The sequence below is a fragment of the Stomoxys calcitrans genome, chromosome 4 (assembly GCF_963082655.1).
Source record: "Stomoxys calcitrans chromosome 4, idStoCalc2.1, whole genome shotgun sequence".
NCBI classification, from domain to species: Eukaryota; Metazoa; Arthropoda; class Insecta; order Diptera; family Muscidae; genus Stomoxys; species Stomoxys calcitrans.
The window spans coordinates 6,600,596-6,615,249 of NC_081555.1; the positions used below are offsets into that span (position 1 = coordinate 6,600,596).

Sequence of the window (14,654 nt, forward strand, 5' to 3'; positions counted from 1 at the left end):
TGGCACATAAAACAATTGAAACTAAACATGAAAACATAATAATGACAAAAGGAGTGGGAGAAAACTGAGCAGAGAGCGAGAGAGACGACAAAACCGAATAAAGAGGGCAATCACTGGGAGAGAACACAGGGACACAAGTAAGAAAATAATAATAATCAAAAGAGCGAGAGATGGATAGACAGAGGGGGTCAAACACTTATAAGGCAAGATAAGAGACAGAAGGGAGGAGTTTATTTATTCCTCTCTAGGATCTCAAAAAGTGCAGGGAAAAATTTGATTTGAATTTAAGTAGATAACATTGAGATATTGGTGTGAGATTTTTGTTTTGATTTACATTCACAAAGGATGTACGGAAAAGGATTTATTATTTTTTTTTTTAATATAGTATTTTTTACTTCCATAAATGGTCATTTGTATTTCTGTGAAATATATAATTCATTAAAATACACATACATAATATTTATTCAATATCGATAATAGTAGTAAGGTAATCATAGAGTATCACAGACATATACATATTTTTTATTTTATAAATAAATTATTATTCTCTTTTACATTAAAAAAAAAAATATATATATATAAATACTTTTTTTATTCTGAGAGGGAAGAAAATATGGAAATATGTACGTATCTTCTTTAACTTCAAAAAAGGGATTAAAGAGTAGGAAAATTCTTAAAAGTTTGGAATATGTAAAGGGACCAAACAAAACGTATACATATTGACTTCTAATATATATATATCATTAATTAAGTTTATAATCATCATCATCATCATATATTTTTTATGCTGATTAATGTAATGAATGGTTTTGTTTTCTATGGGCGTTATGCTTGAAATAATGCATTTGTAAATAAAACAAAAATTATATGAGATTACTTGTGATTATATATATGAGTGTTTGTAGTACATCTTTAAATATTTAATCGTAAAACAATGTTAAAGGATTAAAGCATTGAATATACCAAACCATTTCCTTGGAAAACTGTAGTGCTATAGAAAATAAGAGGTTCTTGTTTACATTGAATTCAACATATGTCTTTCCTTCTCCTATAAGGCAATAAAATAGCATTAATCACAGCAGCCTTTGGTTTCAGATGTCAAGATATGAGTAATGTATCAGTCAATTTGTAATAAATCACTTAAGTACAATGCTGCTGGAGCCGAATGGTTACTGGCTGAGGCAAAAAAATCTGACGTTGAGTTTATGTAACGATATACAGCAGTAACCTTGGTAAAGAATAGTAAGACACTAGGGCTGAATGATATCTTGCCAGAATAAAGTCTATATAAAAAAAATGATAATACAACAGGGCATAACGAGCCTGTAGGTAACCAATTCAGTTGTAAAGGATTTGAGGAAGGATTCTTTTAAAACCACCAATTCCTTTACCAGGATTCACTGAATAAGGTTAAGCCAAGCGATTAGCCGACATACATTTTTTTTTAATTTTTGGCAGTACTTGGCATTGAGAATGTCAACTTGTTCTCTTTTTACATTTATTCTTTGTTTACGTTTTCCCCTATTTGATGACAATTTCAATCGGCAGATTTGACATCCTTAATGATATCCATGGGGACACTTTATGTTTTCGCAAGTGACCTAACCTTCTATTAGTGAATCCTGTTCCTGTACATGTAATAAAGGTAATACAATGACTATTGTTGTTCATATTTTGAGCCGATGGGTAGCCTATTTAAATGTGAATCATTTGACTAAGGGGTTGGTAAAAGCTTAGATACATATTTCTGTTGGCAGGGCAGCCAGAGCCAATAATTTGAGCGATAAAATATAAACAAGTAAAAGCGTGTTAAGTTCAGTTGGATCCAATATTATATACCCTTCACCACGGATTGTATTTGTCAAGTTGTTAACTCTGTATATACAGAAATAATAAATAAGCATGCGTATTTGATATATTTGGATAAAGGTTGCTTTCTGTAGGTGCTAAAGACATCAAATCGAGTAATCCGTTTATAAGGGATTTTCATCAGGTGATGAACCGATAACTGGTATAGACGATGGAAGTCACAATAGAAAACTTTATGACAATTGTCAACCAAATCGCTTGCGTCTTTTAGAGGCGCAGTTCAGGCTATGAACGATTTGGACCATACTTGCTATAGATGTTAGAGGTTATAGGAGAAAATATCGTTCAAAAGTTTCAATCAAATCGGACAAGCATTTTGTCATATAGAGGCTTAATAATCAAAATCGGGAGATTCGGACCATACATGATATGCCTGTTCAATGTCATAAGAGAATCATCGTGCAAATTTTCAACCAAATAGGATATTAATTTCGCTTTTTAGAGACTAAAGAAGTAAAATCGGGAAACTGGTTGATATGGGAGCTTAATTAGGTCATGAACCGATTCGGACCATATAAGGTTTAGCTATTGCAGGTCTTAGAAGAAATCATGATGAAGATCTTAGAAGAAATCATCATTAACCTATTCGGACCATATAAGGTTCAGCTATACAACCAAATCGGCTAAGCCTTGTGCCTTATAAAGACTCAAGATGCAAAATCGACTTTTAAGATCGGTTTATATGGGGGCTATATCATGAAATGGACTGATTAAAACCACATATTTATTGTTTTCTTTAAAAATTTATTACAACGGGGTTGAAACTCATCAAATAATATTAGTGTTATTTACATTTATTAGGTTTGTGGTGATTAAATAATTCATTAACTACACTCTTAAGTATAAAGCTTCTAAGACTTATGCAATTAAATACATTGGACATGTCCTTCTAAGTCGTCTACTGTTGCTGATCATATGTTTAAGAAATATGTTCCTCAAAGCTATGTTGTTATGATGACCAATTTCATTAACGTACATCTGTGCTTGTATTTATATATAGTCTGTGACTAATTTTATTCCCAGATCTCGATTCATATCAGAGTTGCGTATGTACCATTGGGCATTTACTATAGATCGCCGAATTTTATTTTGTATTTTTGGTAACTTTTGGATTTCTTGTTGTTTGACTCAGTCCAAAGTTGATTACCATATGATTTATGATTTGATTGTAAGTTAATTTTCTTTACTGCAGAGACTTTAGAATTTGTTGAGAGGAACCAGTTGAATTGTTTTATCTTAAGTTTTATTTCTTGAACTTTTTTCTTTACATGCTTTTTTGCATCTAATTTTTGTATCCAGAGTGATGCCCATATACTTCGCTGTATTAGCAAACGGGATTTGCAACCTGCTTTTGAATAAAGGTGAGGGGTTTAAGATGTTCTTGTTACTGAAAAGCATGTGAATGGGCATACTTTCATTTCACTGTATTCTCCATTTTTGGGACTAAGTTACAACTTTCGATAGTGCTATTTTTAGTTTATTTGTTAAATCATTTTCAGATTTACCATATGCTAATATTGTGGTATCGACTTCAAATATGGCTGTAGTGGAATCTGGAGTTAATTGCATATCGTGTGGAATTAAGAAATAAAATTGATTCGAGCACGCTACCTTGCGAAACTCCTGCTTTAAACATTTTAGAGACGAGTATTCAGATTCATTTTTAGCTCCGAAATACCGATCTTGTAGATATTATTTTAGAATTTCATTTAATTCAGTTGGCAAGTATTTATGTAATTTATGTAGGAGCCCTTTGTGCCATAATAAAGGCCTCCTACAAAAGCTTGTTCCACATTCAAGAAAACCGTGCAGCAAACTTCTTTTCTTTTAATAGCCTTCTCAGCGATATTAATGATTCTGTGAACTTGTTCTATCGTAGAATGTTGTTCTCGAAAACCGAATTGGTGCGGGTGCATTAAATATCTTAAATCAAGTATTTTCTTCATTCTAGAAGAAAGAAGTATTTCAAATATTGGAAGCAAGAATATCGGCCTGTAGAATTTCAATTCGTTGGGTGGTTTGCCGGGCATTTCAACGACAATTATTTCCGCTTCTTCCATAGAAGTGATACATATTTCATCCTAAAACACGCAAAGCTTTTTCTGTTAATTTTTTTACTATTATTCCAGTATTTACATAAAATCCGGCAAATTTCTTGCTTGACAAATCTTTATTTACTAATCTTTTTAGTTCTCCAAATGTGACTGATTCAATAGTATGCGAGTCTATTTTATCGACCACTGCAAAGGTTTCCTCTGCTGTCTACCTAGGAGGTGGGTTTAATACATTTTCGTAATGATCAGCAAAGCACTCTGCTTTATTCCTATCAGCTCTGATTCAATTTCCTTGTTAATTTTTTAATGGTGGTATCTTTGGCTTTACTTGGATTAAGTGTTTCGTAGCTTTCCAAAGGCTATAGTTACTTTCTTTAGAAGTAGATAGTTTTATCAAGTAATCAGACATGTTATTGTTTCCTTTGTCTTTCATGAGACATTTTAGCTCTGTTGTTAATTGGTTAAAACTCCTCCTATTTTCGGGGATTCTATTCCACAGCCACGTTTTCCTGGCCTTACGCTTTGATGTTATTAAATCTCTGACTATTTTTGGATGATTTATTTTTATAGCGTTTGCTAGTGTGCTTTCCCTACAAGACTAATGCAGCAGTAATGAATTGATTGATTAATTTTTTCTAGCTCATATTCTATTTCATTCGTTGTTTTTAATGATATATTAAGAACAGTTTTCTGATCAAAGAGTTATCTCAACAAATTTCATTTTGTTTTATTTGAAGGAAATCCATTTTAGTTTCTCATTTCTTTGAGAACCTGTCTGATTTAGCGGATGTGAACATTCACAAGTTATTGGCCTTTTTAAAGCGATCTGGATGGTTCAACGGTAGGAACTAGAAGACATCTTCCGTCTTCTGTTCCTGTGGTATCACAATGGACGAAAACGTCTAAGTGAGTCTGATGGCAGATTGCCACTTAAACCTAACCTAATCTATGTGATGTCAATCTTGATTTTGTGCTTTTTTCTAGAATGTTGTCTCCTATGGTCATAATTAGAGGGGAATAAACTGAAGATAATATTAACACGTGATTCCTGAATGTTTTTAACAACGAAAAAGTCGATTACGTCTGGTATTAATTCAAGGTTTAATGGCCAATAGGTTGGCTCATACCCCTATAAAACATGTTATTTATAATTTTGTGTGGCTTTTTATAATTCATAGCCCTTTGGACTAGATAGTCTGGATTCCCATAGCATTGGCATTGAAGTCTCCTCCTAATATAAAAAGATCTCCTAAAACTATGTATGGTTTAGATGATAGATGCCACAGGAGAATATATCAGTTTGAACAAAATTAGATTAGAATTGCGTCCTCTAGAGGTTCACCAAGTATAATCAGAAGATCGGTTTAATGGAAGCTGTATCAGGTTATGGACCGATTCGAACCATATGGGGGACACTTCTTCAAGGTCATAGGGAAAATCATCGTGCACATTTTTGGCCAAATCAGATAAGAATTGCGTCTTATAGAGGCTGAAGAAGCAATATCTAAAGATCGGTTTATATGGGAGCTATATTAGGTTATGGACCGATGCATACCGCTGTTTGAGGTCATAGGAGAAATTATCATTCAAAGTTTCAGCCAAATCGGATAAGGATTGTAAAGGCTCAAGTTGTATATTCGGAAGATCGGTTTATATGGGAGCTATTTCTAACATGGGCTGATTTGTACCATTCCTAATCCCAACTTAATTATGTCAGGAAAAGTATTTGTGCAACATTTCAAGAACGATTAGCTTTATTCATTCAATAGTTGTGCTTAAGACAAACGGAAGATTAAATGGACAATTGGATGAATGGACGGACGTACATGACTAGAACGACCTAAACTAATATTTCGAGATGTTAAAAAGGGAATGACGAATCGTTAAGTGTTGGTAAATCTTTGCTTTAATCTTTACGACTGTGTAACATTTCTCTCCACCGTTGATCTTTAGTCGTGAATTTGCCACTTTTTGATGTAAAAGTCACTACGTTAATGGTAAAACCTTTAGAATCTTCATCTGTCGTAATGATGACACTTTTTACGCGAAATATCCATGGTAAAACCTTTAGAAACTTCGTCTGTCGTAAAGAATGACACTTTTTACGCGAAATATCCATGGCAAAACCTTTAGAAACATCGTCCGTCGTAAGGGATGACACTTTTTACCGGAAATGCCCAAGGAGTTTATATGGGAGCTATTTCTAAACATGGGCTGATTTGTACCATTCCTAATCCCAACCTACCTATATCAGGAAGAAATATTTGTGCAACATTTCGAGAATGGTTAATTATACTCGTTCAATAGTTGTGCCAGCGACAAACGGAAGGATGAACGGAAGGACGTAAATGACTAGAACGACTTAGGCTAATATTTCGAGATGTTGCAAAGGGAATGACGAATCCTTAGGTGGAGGGTATAAAAACTTGACTGAAACAAACATCTAGATTAAGAACAAAATAGCAGAAACGAAAAAAATAAAACGTTTGGAAAATCCCTCCATCGTTGATCCTTAGTCGTGAATTTGCCATTTTTTGTTGTTAAAGCACTATGTTAATGTTAAAATCTTAAGAAACTTCGTCTGTCATAAAGGATATCACTTTTTACGTGAAAATTCCAATTTCTTTAATTAAATGTTTTTTTTACTGCAAACGATGCTATTTTACATGAAAAGATGATTAGTTTGCCTTGTTTATCTTTTGTGTCTTCCATTTAAAAGAGAGTGTGTGAGTTCAGGAGAAAACATGCTCATAAGACTAAGTTTTTCATTGAATAATGGGCAGTTATTGAGTAATGGACATTCTGTATTAGCAGGAATGCTATCGTGTGCGTCTGCATACTCGAAAATGACTTTTTTTTTTAATTTCGCTTTAGACATATAAAAATAAAATATCTTGCACTTTTATCGTAAACAAGGTCCTTATGTTTTTCCCAAATAAATTTTTCTTTTTCGTTTATGGCTAACGAATTAGATTTTTGAGTATAATAAGCATTTCGGTCTCCATTTGCAAAACATTGAAATGAGTAATGGTAGCCTTGTAGAATATTCATACTCAGTAAGGCGATATGGTGAAAGAAGATTTCCCACTTGTAGATTAGCGGTAGTTGGCATCGGTATTTATAGCCTAGTTAAAATGAGGCCACTTTAGCAGCAACCTTGCGAAATAATAAGTCATCAGAGATGATTTGATGACGAGTTGAAAGTCGAGACATGAAACATTTAGATGAGGATTGTGGTTCAGGACTTTCAAATCAAATAGATCTATGTTTTGAAATAAGAGAAGAAACAGGTATGGATGTCTACATTGTATACTGCAGGGAAGACTTCTATAAACAGTCGGACCATAAATACGGCACCGAGGGCGGAAGACAGTGTAATCAAGGAATGTGTGAGCTGGTGTGTGTCTAACACGGGACACGCGATTGTGAATTTACACAAACAGTTCTGACATTACAACTGATGATAACTGGTTACTGTCAAAAAACCGATATTGGTACCAAGTTATGTTACTGAAAATAGCAAGTGGTTGCTCTAGTTTAAGTCCAGTTTTTTTTTTTGTTGCTTTTCTAATAGAACCAAAAAATAATTCGTTCAATAACTGTGCAATATCCTGTTGGAACCACAAAGTCGTTCTTTTAAGCCTCATTGATATTATAATAGTAACATTTTGATAAGAGGACAGGGCCTGCCCGCCAAGAGTTGAAAAGAAGGTAAAAGTTAAATTACCCACGAATATGCCGTTGAGGAACAGAATCTAAAGGCCTTAAATATGTCTTCCGAATTACAAAGAGGTAAAATATTTTTTTGGTTTGTTCGGCTCGAGGTAATGAAAACTATTGTTAAAAACTGATGTTATTGTTTTTGAAAATTTTTTTTTATTGAAAAATCCAATATGTCGAAAACCACCGGTTTTCTTCCTCAGGGAATTTCATTGAAATTTTTATACATTATACTTTTTTTGTACAAATACTTTTCTTTTTTTTTTCAATAATTACATTATTCTTAACAATTTCAAACGACTTTCTTCTAACAATGTAAAACTGATCCTAAGGCTCTCTCTCTATTGCCTATACTTATGTATCAAACTCCAATAAACCTGCGCACAGGAGTCTGTGTCCACCTTAAAATTTATCCGTTTGTCAGAAGGAGTGTAACATTTCTAACATGTACAGCGGTCAAAAAAAGTATTCATCATTAGCAAAATTGATAATAAATTCACTTATTTTGGGTAATTGAAGAAAATTTAAAGTAAACAAATAATGCAGTTTTATGCAATAGTTTATTTTTCGTAATATGTTTTAAAATAAATTCAAAAAATAAATTTAATTAGCGCAAAAAATGCAATTTTATATAATAACACCAAAAACAGAACAAAAAAAGTATTCATCATTGATGTGCTATCATCAAAGTCAAATTCAAATATTATTTGGGAATCCCCCTTTTCTGTTTTATTTAGTAAAGGAGGCTTTGCCCTTGACAGCAAATATTTAATTTCATTGAAAATATAGTTTTTGTCAAAATGGGTCGTAAGCAAAACGAGGTTTCTGATGAGGTAAAAGTTTTGATAATAAAACACCACAGGAATGGTTTAACTCAAAAAACTATCAGTGAAATATTAAATAGACCACGATCTACTATACAATCCATCATCAGAAAGTGGACAAAAACGAAAACTGTTGACAATAAACCAAGATCTGGTCGACCAAAAGCACTTTCAGTTGGAGATGTGCGTTGGCTAGTGCGGCAAGTTCAGAAAACACCGAAGACAAATGCGACCATTCTTCGTAAAAACACTATGGAATATTTAGGGAAGGAAGTTACTACACAAACAATTCGAAATACACTCAAAAGGCATAGTTACAGAGGAAGAACTGCACGTAAGAAGCCCTTTATAAATAAAATAAACCGAGTGAAAAGGCTAAACTTCGCAAAAATGTATGTAAAACAGCCCGAATCATTTTGGAAAACAGTCATTTTTGCAGACGAGAGCAAGTTTAATCTTTTTGGGTGCGATGGAAAGGTCATAGTGTACAGAAAACCAAATACAGAGCTTGAAGAACGAAACACAGTTGCTACTGTAAAACATGGTGGAGGTGGTTTAATGGTTTGGGGGTGTATGGCGGCTTCAGGAGCGGGAAATCTTGAAATTAGTAATGGAGTAATGGATCATAAGTATTACATTGACATTTTAAAGAGGAATTTAAAAGATAGTGCTGTAAAACTTGGGCTTGGTAATAACTTTCAATATTATCAAGATAATGACCCCAAACATTCTGCTTTAAATACCAAGATGTGGATGCTGTATAACTGCCCCAAAGTCATTAAAACTCCTCCTCAAAGTCCCGACTTGAACCCAATTGAACATCTTTGGGAACATCTCGAACGCAAATTGAGAACGTGCAATTTTTCGAGCAAGAGTCAAATGCAACAGGTGATAATGGAGGAATGGACTAATATAGACCAAAATATAACCGTTAAATTAGTCCAATCGATGTCAAACCGTTTAAAAGAAGTTATAAGACGCGGTGGTCGAATAACAAAGTATTAATTTTTTTAAATTATGTTATTTATTTTTTTGTTTTTTTGCAATGATGAATACTTTTTTTGTTTAATTTTTTGTGTTCAGCTGTAAAATGGCCCTTTTTGTTCCAATAAATACTATTTTTTTCTTTAAAAACAATGAAATTGTGTACATATATATCACACAAGCACTACTGCATCATTAGTTTAATATGTTTTTATTCCAATTGTCTTTTGTAGACTTATTAAAAAAAAAAACATTGAATGATGAATACTTTTTTTGACCGCTGTATCTAAGTTTGTAAATGTTCTCTTGTGTCAAAATTTCTACGTCTTTTGGTTTGGAATGTGTCCTATCCTGCCAAGTTTATGATTTTCCTTTGTTTGAAACCATTTTATAAGCACATTTTTTCTCCTTCCAAGGAAAATCTTATTGATATTCAATGTTTAATACTTTATACAAAAAATATTTGACTAAATACCAACTACATAAACTTTAATATTTCTTGTAATGGGGTGAATATGCTTTAATTAAAATAAGGAGTGACATTGGTGGTGGTGAATTTGTGTTATCGAATGTTTGTTGTGTATGTGTGTTTACGACTGACACCCTAAGTGTGTTATAAGTTTCAAAGAATACAGGGTGATTCAAGAGCAGCAGTGTCTTGAGTGTGGTGGTAGTGCAAATGATGTCACACCATTTTTTCCACAACATTTTTTTCTTTTTTTACGTTTTTTGCTGTTGCTGATCATCATTTTTTGCTTACCTTGTGTGAACTACGTGATCCCCTGCGTAGGTTAAACGGTGAACCAGGTAAGGATAAGGAAGTCTAAGAATTTTTTGTTGTTATGTACCATTATAAAAAAAAAACAAAAAAGATAATATAGAAGAAGAAAAAAGAAAAATCATAAAGTCAAATCAAGGTTTCTTTAGATTACATCAAATTATTTTGAATGTTGTTTTTGTTTTGCATAAGATTTTGGTTTCTTTTATCAAACTATTTCTAAAAAGGAAAAGTAATGTGTCAGGTAGGTGGTTGTGGTAGTGGTGGTGGTGGCGTTAAAGGTGATGGTGGGTTTCTCGTTTGGTAACTGTTTTAGTGGTGGGGTAAAAAGTGTACCAAAGGCAGGGGAGAAATTTGGAAATTGAATATCATATTGAAAAGTGTACTTGTTGATAACGGTGAGCGTTTGCATCAAACAAACAATATTATTGTTTCAATTACAAGAAGGAAAGAGAAACAGAGAACAAAAGTTTTGATGGTGTTCTTTAGGTACTCAAAAGAGAGAGAGAGAAAGATAGACAGAGTCGGGTGTTTATAGAGAGAGAGAGATAGATTAGAGTGTATGAAAGAGTGTTAAGTTGGCAACGTTTAGGATATGTCAATGGTAGTCAAAGAAAATACAGTAACAAACGAACAAACTCATGATTCTAAATAGGGATTTGTGTTTGAATGGTCTTTTATTTTGGGGGAGTTTTGTTTTGATTTTCAAAGGGAAAAAGATAATGAAACAACTTGAACATTTGGGGTTTTTGTTTTGGAATTTTCTTGTGTGTTTCTTACGGGCTTCTCAAAATACTACTTTTGGTTATACAAATCTCAAAAAAGAAACTCTTTACAAAGGAACTTGTTTACTTCTACTTGGGGAAATTCAATTCAAATTCTACTAAAAATACTAATATAAAATTTAATTCAATTGAAATTAAAAATTTATTTTATATTTATCTTGGTTTAGTTTAGTTACCAAGCAGGGGATTTTGGTTTAGCATTTACTCTTGGTTTGTTGTTTAATTTTTAATATTACAGGAATTCCATATTGTTTGTCATGGAAAATTGCAAATTTTTACAGCTAACAGTTAAACAAATAAAATACTTGTGTGTTTTACAGTTTTGGGGAAATTGCAACTGCTGACACATTGTTTTTTTTTTCTAAATTTACCATTATAATTTTCAGTTATGCTTTACTAAAAACAAATTAAAAAAATGTTATGTCATTATTTTTAGCTAGATGTGTTGTTTAATTACAATGGGAAATTGTTGTGGCCGTAGGGGTTTACAATCTTAGGAGTTGTAACTTTTGAGCAATTCTGTAGAGGGTAAATGTGAATAAATTTAAGTTGAAATCCAGAAGGACTGTGTCACTTGAACTCGAGGTTTAACCCCGAACCTTCTTAAAACTATATTAAGAAAACAAAAATACATGCATTGGGAAAAAGTACAGCTAATAGACAGGGTTGTCGAGCGTGGTTAATGTGGTAATTGTATCATAGATGCGTTTTCGCAATTAATACGATTCAAATACGAGATACCAACGCACGGCCCTTGAAGCCATCACGCGTCTCATAGTGGTTGGTGTGTATTGCTATCTTTGGCTTTCCTTTTCCATTTGCAATCTCCGATCATTGAGCTCGTCTCGAAAGAGAAACATACAAAAATTGTAAAATTTATTGATATTCGCTCTTACAGGCAAAAAACTTGAAAAATGAACAAATTCGGCAGAGTCCGGCAGGGAATCGAACCTGGGCAAACGGAGCAACAGCGAGAGCCGTTGCCGTTGTCTAGCGTTCGAAGCCATCAATACAACTTCCAACAGATGTACAAAATCATGTGAAGTCCGGAAGAAGTGTAATTGCCACAGAAAGAAAGTCTGTCATTACAGAAAAATACATGCATTGGGAAAAAGTACAGCTAATAGACAGGGTTGTCGAGCGTGGTTATTGTGGTAATAGTATCATAGATGCGTACATACCAGCGCACGGCCCTTAAAGCCATCACACCTAATATGGTTGAAAAGTCTTCTAACCAAAGACGAAACGTATCCCATAGTAGTTGGTGTGTGTTGCTATCTTTGGCTTTCCTTTTCCATTTGCAATCTCCGACCATTGAGCTCGTCTCGAAAAACAAACAAAGGAAAGAAAAGTGACGTGTATCGTGCGGTCCCTGGTTACAATCGAGACATACATCTTGCACGTCGACATCAATCCTTGCTCTGTAGGAGTTGAGGCGGCTGCATCTGCCGGAACGTAAATGAGCCAGAACTACTCTTGTTTGCAGGGGAGGTCAATTTCTTCAGGTGCAATGGAAGGCGGTCGTTCTCCAAGGACTACATTCACCCGGTAGCTATTTACCGCATCTGCTAGCGTGTCTGCTTGAATGTTGCCGAGCATTGGTAGAGACCTTGGTAGATTACATATGCTACATATGGTATGCTCCGCATCATTTGGATGCCAAGGCACATGGCATCCAAAGAAAACAAGTAAAAACGTGCTAAGTTCGGCGGGGTCGAATCTTGGCAACCCACCATGGATTCTGTTAAAAGTATACAAAAGTAAACTTAGTTGAAGGGCATATGTGTACTGGGCCAAATCTGACAAAAATATAAGATTCTAGGGGCCGTAAAAGACTAATCACGAAGATAGTTTATATTGGAGCTATATCAGGTTTGGACATTGGAGCTATATCAGGTTTAGATTTTGGAAGTAAAATTAAAACACTACATGCAAAATTTCAGACAAATCAGATAAAAGTTGTGGCTCCCATGGGCTTGAGATATCGAATCGGGATATCGGTTTATATGGGAACTATATCAAGTTATTGACCAATTTCGAAGGTACTTGGCATGGTTTTTTGAAATCGTAACAGAGCACTACATAATGCAAAATATTAGCCAAATCGGATAACGATTCCAGGGGATCAAGATGTCAGGTTATACACCGATTAGGACTTTACTTGGCACCATGTTGGATCCTGTGGATACATACGGACCGAGGCAAGTTGCGGCTACTAAAGGAGGATAGGAAACATCCGCGTCTAATAGGGATACGATTATTGGATCGCCTACACTAGATATGTACGACTAGCGAGGCTGAATACAGGGTACGTGGAGAGGAAGATGAGACATTGGAGCATTTGCTACACTCAACCAAGTTTGTTATTCAAAACAGCAAAAATGTTTGCTTAAAGAGCAGTTTTTGTGTGCTGAAAATGGGAAAGCAGACATTACTGCTGTGTCAGCAAAGGGCTGCTGTATAAACAAACATTTTGGTCTGCTAAATCAGGAAACAAAATCTGCTGTTTTAAGTAAAAAATCTGCTGAAAAAAATGTTATGCTATTTTTTATGTTTGTCTGTTACTTCGATTTCGTTTCGATTCGATTTCGTTTCGAGTTTCGATTTTAGGCATTTTTTTTAGAAATTTTGTTGGAGGAAATGATTTTAATTTGTGGAATATTACTGTAAAGAAGCTACCTGATCCATCTGTTGGTACAAATTTCGAAATGTGGCTGAGTTCGCTGGCATTTTTGTTATTGCTATACTAATGTGTACATGACAGGCATGGCCATTTGTATCTAAATTTAAAGAAAAAAGTGGTGATTATTAACATCCACTGAGACACACATTTAGGTTTGTAATATATTTTTTCTTCTAACATCCCCTTCATAGTTAAGCGGCAGTAATTTTCAGCAAACAACAGACTTTTCAACAATAACCCTGCTGCTCTGAAATTGAAGAACACTGCTGTAGTAGCAGAACTATTGCATTGCTACAACAGCAGACAGTGTTTATTATTTTCAGTTAACTTTTCTCTATGAATGTATATCAATGCCCGGCTTTCGGTACATGAGGACCATAAACCTTCTTCAAGGAATCCATGGAAAAATCTGCAAGTAAAATGACACTGACTAGCTCATCAATAAACTGATCAAAAGTCGGAGGAAGGTGGTAGAAAATATTTACATGTGCATTCAAATACTTATAGTAATAGCATTGGTCCGCACTCATGTGTGGGGAATAAAAGGCATAATGCTCTAACTTGTGCATTGAGAGATCAGAGGGTAGGATTTTGTAAACGACAAAGTGGTTATCAAAATCGGAATCAACGATGAAATCGAAGAAAATTTGCCGAAGAAACCAGGGGGGCATAATAATAAAAATGAAGCTTCCGGTTTATAACGACACAAACCATTCGTCGGATGATATCTTTATATGGTAGACAGGGAACACAAACCATTCGTCGGATGATATCTTTATATGGTAGCCAGGAAAAAAAAGTACAGACGGACAAACGATACGGGAACGAAACACGGACGGATATAGCCAAGGATCCTTCAGCCGTTTTGTCTAGGCATTTGTGGTTAACCTTTTGAGGACGATGAAAAAGTTTGGGTTTTATGGCGTTTTCGTATTCAGAATGGTCTTATTTCCTAAG

At 34.3% G+C, this 14,654-nt stretch overlaps 1 protein-coding gene and 1 long non-coding RNA gene across 41 annotated transcripts in view; one reads left to right on the forward strand and one right to left on the reverse strand.

Moving 5' to 3' along the window:
- LOC106082769 (uncharacterized) overlaps positions 1-14,654 on the forward strand; it is a 241,901-nt gene that overhangs the window by 124,593 nt on the left and 102,654 nt on the right. The window lies entirely within an intron of this gene.
- Positions 1-14,654, reverse strand: part of LOC106082698 (sodium channel protein para) — a 240,220-nt gene that overhangs the window by 114,546 nt on the left and 111,020 nt on the right. For 22 of the 40 annotated variants that reach the window (XM_059367549.1, XM_059367548.1, XM_059367567.1 and 19 more), the window contains one exon: positions 10,212-10,274. The exons of the other annotated variants lie outside the window; for them this stretch is intronic. In XM_059367549.1, coding sequence (XP_059223532.1) covers positions 10,212-10,274 — 63 coding nt within the window. The remainder of the gene's footprint in view (positions 1-10,211; positions 10,275-14,654) is intronic. 40 annotated transcript variants of the gene reach the window in all.